Raw genomic sequence first — 9,894 nt, 5'->3', positions numbered from 1 at the left:
CCTGCGGAGACTCACCCTGCTCCCCCTGCGGAGACTCACCCCGCTCCCCCTGCGGAGACCCACCCCGCTCCCCCTGCGGAGACCCACCCTGCTCCTCCTGCTGCAACCTACCCTGCCTCTGTTCCCGCTCCTCCTGCTGCGACCTACCCGGCCTCTGTTCCCGCTCCCAGCGCGAGTGTGCCCGCGCCGGCCCCTAGCAAGTCCACTCCCGCTGCTTCGGGCCCTGCTGCTGCCACTTCCGCGCCTGCCCAGTTCACTGGTGCCGCAAGCTCCAACAAGGCTTTCGTCGCTTTCGTCGCTGGTGCCGTTGCCTTCGCTGTCCTGGCTTAAACTCGAGGTTCTGGATTTCCAAGCCTTACATTCTTTACTCTCATTCGACACATCCTACCACTTAACGACCCGATAATGACAAGATTGCGCCTGGCATAGATGGGTTCAACATATATACACTCCTTCCGTAAGGTTTTTGATTCTTGGGTGGCATGGCTTAGCCATGGAGCATTTACATTCTCGCCGGTGTAGTTTTCAAAGGGGGGCAATGTGGTCATCATTGTAGGATGGTTGGCATAATGGCTTGTAAGTTAAGTGTCAGGAGTAGAGCGATAGTAATGTCTTTACACGGAATTGAGCTGAGATAGTAATCTTAGTCACTTTTCGCACACTTCATTCTCATGGCCAGTGTCTTCGCCTGTACTGTTGCATTGCGACCTTTCCTCCGTCGTGATCCCACCAGCATCATGCCAATGAGCTGGTCAAGTCTGTGAGGGCGCGCTCAATGTCACCGCGCACCCCTACAAGGGCCCACAACTGCTCTCATAGCTGTCTTAGCTACAATTAGATGTCTGCAGCTATGCGATCCATGCATTACCTTCTATACTATTGCTGGCTGCCTGTGAGACATCCCGACGTTCCATGATTCACCACTAGCTGGCAGCTGCACCGAATATTTTCAATGTCACACATCGAGAGACCTCACTGCAGACGGACCGATAAACAAGAGGACAAACTGCAGCCACGGATAAGTCGTACCCAGCAGCAACATCAGGTTCGCGCTCGAAGCTCGTATCAGGAAACTTCAAGAAGATATCCCGCGGCCCCGGCATCTCGCACCCGCAGAAAAACTTTACCGCACAACTGTACAACCCAGACAATCGATCCAATATGGCTTCTCACAACGACATCAAGGCCAGCGCAAACTCTGGATTCCCAGACACATCGGGTGCGCCAAGAGAGCAGTTCGAGCAGAGGCAGACGGCGAATAGCGAAGACCACGAGCCCAACCCAGCGAAGAGCATCAGCTTGAGTCCGGCGAGGCAGGCACTTGTCGGTGATGTGCGCGAGCCAAATTCCCAAGTCTACCAATGCTTACTTACTGACACGATCCCTTGGATCATTGCCCTTTACAGCTGCCAGCCAACCGTACAGCGCGTCAAGCGCTACACCTCTGACTGTGTCTACGACGACCAATTCGGGTACGCCAACGACCGCTGGAAAATGGCAGGCTAATGGTTCGCACTACCCAGCCAGCATGCAGAAACATCTTTATAGCTTCGTGACTACGATATCGAACGGCGGATAGTGTAGCTCGGTCTTGTTGCCGGAGTCGACAAGCACAAGCTTGGTCAAAGGCCAACCATTCTGATCTTTGTATCTACCAGCTGTCAGCGAATGCGAGGTAAGGAAGATGTCGATCACTTACCCATCGTAATCATACCATTCGCAAAGCTCTGCTCCAGCGGCCGTCATTCTGAAGACTCGCGCGCCATCACCGAACTCTGCTGTTTCACTCACTCCGCCCGCAGGCTCTAGTACTACGCCAGCTGGTCTAGAGAAGTATCGAGCCCCTTCATTGTCGAGCCAGCTCAACTTATCGATGGCTTCCAGCGCACTGCTCCCATTTACTACAAGCTCGCGCATATACAACACCTGATCTTGTACCTCCAATTTCGCGTTCGTCGCCGTATTGTAGCTATTACTGCTCACGACATCGGAGATGATGCCTGTATCGCGCCCACTTCCGTACGTTCCCGCATACTTCTCCGCAACCTGCGCGGCGAGCGCCTCCGCAAACGCCGGAATCAGGATATCTTGAACATCACCGTACAAGGCTGCTGGATACAGCATCTCGTATCCTTCGAGCCCCGCGGTCTGACTCAGGATTACAAGCCCATAGCCGAGATTAGGCACGACATCGATCCAGGACCGCCAGCCACCGCCACTGCCAGACTTGCCGTAGATACTGTAGGTTTTGTTCGAGTCAGTGACGCTGGTATTGGAGCTGGTCGAGACTGAGCGGAGGCTGATCTCCCATCCTGGGCCGACTTGCTGCTTGCCGTCTGGAAGGGTGTATACCGGCTTAAGTGCGTGGCGCCGATCGAAGGATGTGATGAGGGAAGGTGATGGTTGGAGCCAGATACTGTGGAGGTAGTTTGCTAGGTCGTTTGTTGAGCTCTGTGCTCTGTCAGCACCGTGCAGTTAAGTATCCATAGAAGGGGCCACCTACCCACATGCCAGCGGCTGGATTATATCCTTCCCCGATAACCAGATCAGCCCAGTTGTCGCCTCCAGGCACGCTAATGCCTGGTATGAGGCTATCGGGGATCGGGCCGAAGAAGCTGTTCGTCATATTAAGCGGCTCTAGTATCTCTTGCTCTACAATATCACTCCACGTAAGATCTTCGCGGGTGATTTCGTTGTAGTACGAGGCCACAGCAGCCCCAAGGATCCCGATACCTGCGTTCGAGTACGCCGATCTCTCTCCTGCCTTGAACATCAAGCTCGTCTTTCTAACCTCTTCAATCACGTTCTCGACTGTCTGAGCGGCCCACAGCTCCCCTATACTGTCCGCGGTGGCTTTCCCGGTGCTCAAGATTTGATTGAAGTTCGAGCTGAAACTCTCCCGCGTGATGCCGCTCATGTGGCTCGCCAGCATACGAAGCGTGATCTCGCTGCCGCCATCATTCCAGTCCAGATCCGGGAGGTGAAAGGATGGTAAGAGATTTCGGACTGGAGTATCGAGCGTGATGGCGTGGCGCGAAAGCCGGGACAGTACCAAGGCGCTGGCCATGGCGAAGTTCTTGGTAACGGACGCGACTCGAAAAATGGAGTCGCTGGTAACGACATCTTCGGTAGTCCTAGGAAGGCGCGAGGATGTTTCGTTGAATTTCAAGGCGCCGGCATTGAAAGTGAATATCGGTATTGGCGAAGAGGCGTGAACCACTGCCACACTCAGTCCGTCTCGAGTGACATTGTCATGGTAAGGCTTCTGCAACAGCTCTCTGGCTTCGTTGAGCGCTTTGACTACAGTAGGATGATCAAGTATTTGGGTGTTGGAAAGTAGCTCCGCGGGTGCATCTGGCACGCAAGTAGCTTCGGTCCACGTGAAGAGACCGGTGAGGCCGAGCGTCCAAAGAAGAACCATCGTCATAAAAGTGCTGGAAAGACGAAGCCCCTCGTGAAAGGGTCCTTGTGTACCTGCCCGCATTTCTTGGAGACCGCCAGGTGGGCCCGATAAGCAGGGTCGACAGGGTGCGCCAATGAGATGCTGTTCCTCGATGGATCGACAGACTTGCCTAGGTATCCGTATCCTTGCCCGTACCAATACCTGACCATCCCTATGATTCACCGTTAGGCCGCATATGTTGTTGAATTAGCATAAGAACTACAATTTCTTCCATTTTCACACAGCTGTATTAAAGAAATGCGGATGAGTGTGATTCGCTCGGCGCCGCGTTTAAGCTGTTCTGCAAAAGTGGGGGTCCAATTTTTTTAAGTAGAGAGCCAATTCCTGCGTGCTGTTACGCACTAACACCAGTAAATGCCGCTGAGGTTCAGTTCCATGCATATCGCTAACAAGCATCATTAATCAAAGGCACGGCCAAACAGCGGCCTTGCGTCGGGCAAACATGTTCTGTCCTGACCCGCTTCCGCCTACTCTCGCGGCTTCCTCCACAGCTCCTCCTCGCTCACCTGCCTCAAAGAAAGCATACGATTCGACAACTGTGATGGGGCGTATTCGATGCCACATGCGCCCCGATCCAGTGCTAGCGAGTTCAGGGTCCAGTGCAGCTGCTCAGACGGGTCGTTTGGCAGGCTTGAACGATCGCGAGAATGCGCAAACTGGCGTTTTGCGCCTTCCCCAGAGCTCATCATGGCCAGAGACAAGGAGTCCAATTCCGCCGCGAACTCTGTCTCTTCTTTACTGGCTTCCTGCGCGGAACATATGTTGCTTGGTCGCAGGTTTGCCGTGAGTTCCATTTCGTAAAGCTTATGCTCTCGCGCGAACTCAGCTTCGAGTAATCGGCGCTCTTCGAAGTACACATCGTACTGCTCTTTCGTCATCTGGTCTAGAGGTGGGTAAGATGCGCCGTGTTGCGCCTTCCGCTGTTCCCAGATATCAATGGCCTCTTTCTGGACACACTCGTTGCAGACGAACGCAGGACCTGTCGCGCTGCTGAAGGGCTCTACACAGTTATCGCCACAATCTTCGACGAGATCGGTCCGGATGCGATGCGAGCAGAGTAGCTGGTGATATAGACGACCTTGACATGGTGCAAGTCGTTTGCTTCGAATGTTGTTGAACGATGTGGTTGATGTGGAGTGCAGCGCAGCAGATATGGTAGGCTGTGCGCGCTCTGAGTCAGGTGTACTGGACCATCCCCATTGGCAAGCCATCACCAGATTCGCGTGTGACATGGTGTCCTCTGAGACCTTTGGAGGTGCCCGAAACGCATTGTTCGAAAAGTCCATGGCTGTTTCGTTATCGAAATGTTCCGACTTTGATGTTGAGATCAGATGTGGCGTTTACTAGCGTGTCGCGTTGTTGTCTTTTGGAGGCAGTCAAATAAGTGAGGCTTTCGGGTTCCAGTTGAGTGAAGCGATCGGTTTGCCGGAGCTTCGGAAGTGGCTAAGCAGTTGTATGTTATGTTGTACAGGTATGCAGATGTGATCTTGGGAGGAGCATGATGTATGCACAAGGCGCCTAGAATAATCTTGGATGTGACGCTGTTGCGAAATCCCACGTCCAGGGTTACAGCGCTGAGCTAGGGGCGAGGCGCAGGATCTGGGTGAACGATAGTGTTGGTGCGATGCAGAGCGAAATGCAGACGCGAAGGGATCTGATACTGCGATGTGCTGGGCTGGAATAGAGAAGGTTGGCGCATGCTGGATGACGGTGATCGCGACGCGCAAAGGCCCACTTTGCGGAAAAAGGTGGATCAAGTAGCGCTAACCAAACTCGGCGTGTGGAAGGTTCGAGCGTCCGGAGCCCGACACTTAGTCACCTGGCGGTTTTCCTCAACATATATGGTCCAGCTTCCTCGGCTGGATGCGTGCCAGCATCTTAAATGATCACCGTGGAACTCGGCGTCCGCACCTTGCCATGACCACTGAATTGATCACTTTGATTTTATTGATTGGTTCCAGAAGAAAAGGTTTATACCAAGAATCTGAAACCACGCTCTTGCGCTTCGCCCGGAACTGCGTTAATGGCCCCCTCAACGTGCTCTCCCTTATCCAACTTTTTGTTCAGCCTGCCCAAGATCATCCTCATCACAACAGTCATGATGATCGCGAGACCCGCCGTCGCACAATCAACACTGAGCGGTACTGTCAGATTGGGCTGGGCGCCGCTCTTTGGCTGCGGGTACATGTAACTCGCGTAAATACTGCTTGTATTCGATACCGCGTTGATGAAGGCAAGAGCTGCAGCACGCTTCGCCGGCGGCCTCGGCATCGAATTCGAGATCCAGGCCAATGCTACGACGTATCCTGTGTATACGCCAGGAACCATAAGCATCATGGCTACGTATCGAGGGGCTGTGCTGTGGGTGCATGCAGCCAGGATGAAGGCAGCAACGCCCACGCAGAGTGGGAGGACAATATGCCAGAAACGTTCGCCGGTCTTATCGGCGTGCCATGCATTCAGAAAGGTCGTAAAGACGGCCAAGACATAGGGTGGTGCCGTGAGCAAAAGGGTGCGGATGTTGTCGTAGCCAAGCGTCTTGACAACGGTCTGCTCAAGGTCAGTCCACGTTGTCTCTGCGACTCGAAGGCGTGATCTTACCGGGAAAAAGTTGGTGACGGAAGCCGAGGAAACGATCGATAGAAGCAAGACGGTGAAGATCCAGGTCTTGATGTCCAGCAGGGCGAGTTTAAGGCCGTGGAAGAACGTTTGTTGATCAGCTGAGGTCCAATCATCCTCGCCAATGTCCTCCTGCAACCTGTAAACGGCAAGTTGGCGCTCCTCCTCGGTCAGCCACTTTGTAGTGCGTGGGAAGTTGGGTAAGATGAAGTAGGCCGTAAAGGCGATAATCACAGTGACGATCCCTTCGAGGATGAAGACCCATCGCCACGCGCGCAGACCATGCAATCCGTTCATATTACCTGTGATTCCAGCTGTGATAAGTCCACCGAAGGCGCCTGAGATGAGCGAGCCGGAGTACAGAAGCGCTGTTCGCAGACCAAGTTCTTTTCGCGTGTACCAAGACGAGAGGTAAAAGAGACAACCTGAAAACTCGTTAGTCTCTGCGAACATCCATCTTAAGTCAGTTTAGACGGACCCGGGAAGTAAGCAGCTTCAATGAATCCGAGAAAGAAGCGACACGCAGCCAGACCGGCAAAGTTCTGGACTGCGCCTGTCAAACCGCTGAGAATGCCCCAGATGATCATGCAAGTAGGCAGGTAGAGCGCTGGCTTTCCAGTCTTGTTCAAGAATAAATTCGAAGGAACTTGCATGCCCACGTAGCCAACAAAGAGAATCGAGACGGTTGTCTATTGCTGATTAGCATCTGAAGATCTCCAGAACGGAATTTGGTACCTACTTGATACTGCACACTGCTTAAATTCAATTCGTCCTGCAGACCTGCCAATCGAACCGCAGCGATATTGTTACGATCCAGATAGTTCATGATATACATGAGAATAATCATCGGCAACAATCTCGTATCAACCTTCTTCCTCAACTTTGCTTCAGCCGCGATACGCTCCTCCCGGGACATAGCGGCCACGAGCGGAGGAACAGTCAATCTCGAGCCCCCCGCGGGGCCAGGAAGCGCTTCGTCAATATAATCAGCCCGTGGCTTCTTGCCGATATCATCTTGGATCTCCATATTTAAAGGTGGCGAATGTAGCGTCGTCGACGGAAACAGTTGAACCCAGAACGGCAAGCAAGGGAGGTTTTTGACACACCGACAAGGACCAACAGCACCAAGAACGCCATGCGCACCAAGGCAAGTCTTATACAAAGCTTGCACACCCACCAGTCTCGGCAACTCACCGATCGGAAGCAGAACAATCACGACGACATCGCGGCTTGCCCGTTTGGGAAGCTGCTTTGCGCATCCTTCCGGACTTTCAGCCGCATGTGCTCTGGCACGACGGATCGGCGGACAGAACACATGCAAGCTGGCCGCGGATTGGCAAAGACACTGTTGGGGGTTGGGGCGTGGTCTTGAGCGGTCATCAAAGTGGATTCGACACGGGTGGAGCGCCTTGCGGGGGTGATGATCAGCCGAACCCGGGGTCAGGCGACCGAGGTGAGAAGGAAGGGAAGCCACACAATCATCGTAGTACAAAATTAGGACGTTCGGGTCTTGCAGACATCGAATTCTTGACATACTAGTTTGATGCCGGAGATGTGCAACAGTCATGGTGCCCAACAAACGGGACGCGATCATGTAACGAACACCCAAGAGACGCGCGATATGGGGATTTTGAGTCCTGGACCTCTGACTACTGATGGAAGTACTGGACGTAGCCATGTATCGTGTGGCGTTGCTGTCGACCACTGAGAGATTGATGTCATCGACACCAGTGGCATCTGTCATCACTATGAGAGCAAGCACATAACTTCGAAGGACAGTCATTCACCTTACCAGCCTACTTCATAAGCATCTCAAGTCCAACCGTATCCTTTATTAGTAATTCTCAAGACCTATATAGCCCACAGACCACCACGGTGTCAGGCGTCCAAGAACAGCAGGCCTCCAAGCTAAAGAAGAACAACCCTCTCGGTGGCTCCCGCCATTCCATTTCCCTTCCACCTCTTCCACCCTTTAGGTAAGATCGCAGACAAAGTTAAGGACACGCTCTCTAGCGATGACAAGAGCGGTCCGGCCGACGTCAAGTCCGACGTTATCGGCCTCAAGCCGACCGACCCAACAGGCAAAGACAGGCTCGCAGTCGCAGAGAACGACACCAAGCCAGCGGGTGACACAACAAGCCTGCCCACAATGACTGGCGCGTTGGCGCATCCTGGGAACTAGATTGTGCTGGAGGCGGGGGACTTCCTTGCGGGACAAGGTAAAAAGGGACATGCCACGACGTACGAACAATTCATGGACGATATCACATATGTTAAGAACAGTGTGTGTTTTGCAATGGCCTACTGCGGCGGCGGATTCAAGTTCAATCCCTCGACAGAGAGCTTGAAGCTATCAGATCTTGAGTAGCTCCCGGCAGAATCGAAGTCCAACCTGCCCCTCTCGCAGTCTTCAAAGTCAACATCAACGATCAGCAGCTCGTCTTCCTTCTCCCAGACCGGTCCAGCGATGACTCCACCCAGCGGCGAGATTATGCACGATCCTCCTCTCGAGACAAAGTCTTCGTCAGAGAGCGAGGAGAGCGCGACCTGGTTGGTCGATGTTTGCTTTGGGCTGAGGGGCTGTTCGATCTCGTTACGCAGGGGCGATGAGCCAGAGTCGATGGCCGAGTCGCCGTTGACTTGTTCGTGCTGGGTGTTGCCGTCGCGCAGAGGGAGGCAAATCTCATTCTTCTCTTCTGTAAACACGATTGTGCTCTTCCTGCGTCCACTGCTTGTCTGGGGTGCTTCAGGCTGGGCAGGCGCGGTCTGATTTTGCCGTGTTGTCTTTCCGCCCTTGATCCAGCTTGGAAGGTGCTTCCTCTTCACGCACTGGTTCGCACTTACGACGAAGCAGCGTCCTTCGCAGCCGATCGTGCGGACAAGGGACTCCCACGTATCCCTTGCGTCTGCCGTGGGCGCGAACCACAGGTTCACATTCTGGCTGTACAGACTTTGTCGCAGCAGAGGCATGTAGTTCTCCCAGCAGATAGCCGACCCAATTGTAAGCTTGACGCCCTTGATTTCCGTTGTGACAGCTCGCAATGTCGATGCTGAGCCCTGGCCCCAAATCAAGCGCTCAGAGCCGGTAGGCATGACCTTGCGCCTCTTGCCCAGGACGCCGAGTTTCGGGCATACGAAGACAGCTCCACAGTATAGTGTGCCAGCGCAACGCTCGACAAGTCCAGTAACAACGAAAACACCTGTCTCGCGTGCAATGCGTTCGAGCTCTTCCCGGACACCATCGCCTCTATACTTCTTGCCGCGAGGCAATTCGAGCCTCTTCTCTACCCATTCTTGCCCTGCGCCAGCTGGGGTATCTCCGAGGTCTACAGCATCGTGAAAGTATGCTAGGAACTGTTCGCGCCCCTCTGGTAGGCGTGCGCCGACAGCGGCTCCGAAGTTGCAGGTGCGTGGGTAACCTCCGAGGTAGGCCTCTGGGAAGAGAATGACATCAACTCCTGAAGTAGCGGCGCGTTTCGTGGTGGCTTCGAGGGCGCGAAGGGTTTCTTGTGTGGTCTCGAGCGTGCGGGCTTGCGCCGAAGCAAGCTTGAGGAGCTGCGGCATTGTGTAGTTTCGTCAAAGCGATGGAGAGCTCTTTGTGGCAGTCCGAGAGCAACGTCTGATCTGCGGTATGTCAGGAACTCAGAGCTGCTTATGAATGTGCTTGCGGATATGGCGGGGATCGTAGCTGCGTCATGCTGTAGATGTTGTCCTCGAGTGCTCTTACCGGTGGCTGCACAGACGGAGGTTTCTCTACAATGCGGAAGGATCTAATGGGCGACGATCAGGGAGGCTTTGACAACTTTGTGTAT

General features: G+C 53.9%; 6 protein-coding genes across 6 annotated transcripts; 2 read left to right on the top strand and 4 right to left on the bottom strand.

Moving 5' to 3' along the window:
- Positions 1-9: 9 nt before the first annotated feature.
- Positions 10-330, top strand: M421DRAFT_6375 (uncharacterized protein; the record flags this gene model as incomplete). The annotated part of the gene is made up of 1 exon (XM_033596084.1): positions 10-330. A coding segment is annotated over one exon (321 nt), but the record flags the coding sequence as incomplete, so codon positions are not given.
- An 831-nt stretch (positions 331-1,161) lies between these two features.
- Positions 1,162-1,506, top strand: M421DRAFT_6374 (uncharacterized protein; the record flags this gene model as incomplete). Its single annotated transcript, XM_033596081.1, has 1 exon — positions 1,162-1,506. One exon carries the CDS (start codon positions 1,162-1,164, stop codon positions 1,504-1,506), a length of 345 nt encoding a protein of 114 aa, XP_033447432.1.
- Positions 1,507-1,542: 36 nt separating this feature from the next.
- M421DRAFT_65789 (beta-lactamase/transpeptidase-like protein) lies at positions 1,543-3,427 on the bottom strand (the record flags this gene model as incomplete). Its single annotated transcript, XM_033596265.1, has 3 exons — positions 1,543-1,651; positions 1,700-2,451; positions 2,504-3,427. The coding sequence occupies 3 exons, from the start codon at positions 3,425-3,427 to the stop codon at positions 1,543-1,545; spliced, it is 1,785 nt and encodes a 594-aa protein (XP_033447431.1).
- Positions 3,428-3,570: 143 nt separating this feature from the next.
- Positions 3,571-5,195, bottom strand: M421DRAFT_422044 (uncharacterized protein). Its single transcript, XM_033593039.1, has one exon. It carries the CDS (start codon positions 4,747-4,749, stop codon positions 3,931-3,933), a length of 819 nt encoding a protein of 272 aa, XP_033447430.1. The 5' UTR covers positions 4,750-5,195; the 3' UTR covers positions 3,571-3,930.
- Positions 5,196-5,434: 239 nt separating this feature from the next.
- M421DRAFT_101963 (pantothenate transporter liz1) lies at positions 5,435-6,998 on the bottom strand (the record flags this gene model as incomplete). The annotated part of the gene is made up of 4 exons (XM_033586709.1): positions 5,435-6,013; positions 6,065-6,507; positions 6,561-6,771; positions 6,822-6,998. The coding sequence occupies 4 exons, from the start codon at positions 6,996-6,998 to the stop codon at positions 5,435-5,437; spliced, it is 1,410 nt and encodes a 469-aa protein (XP_033447429.1).
- Positions 6,999-7,884: 886 nt separating this feature from the next.
- Positions 7,885-9,834, bottom strand: M421DRAFT_183597 (carbon-nitrogen hydrolase). The gene has a single exon (XM_033587915.1). It carries the CDS (start codon positions 9,644-9,646, stop codon positions 8,384-8,386), a length of 1,263 nt encoding a protein of 420 aa, XP_033447428.1. The 5' UTR covers positions 9,647-9,834; the 3' UTR covers positions 7,885-8,383.
- Positions 9,835-9,894: the final 60 nt, after the last annotated feature.

The sequence above is a fragment of the Didymella exigua genome (genome assembly GCF_010094145.1).
Source record: "Didymella exigua CBS 183.55 unplaced genomic scaffold M421scaffold_18, whole genome shotgun sequence".
Lineage (NCBI taxonomy): Eukaryota > Fungi > Ascomycota > Dothideomycetes > Pleosporales > Didymellaceae > Didymella > Didymella exigua.
Note: the sequence above shows the minus strand (reverse complement) of the source record. Positions and strands in the feature narration are given on the sequence as shown.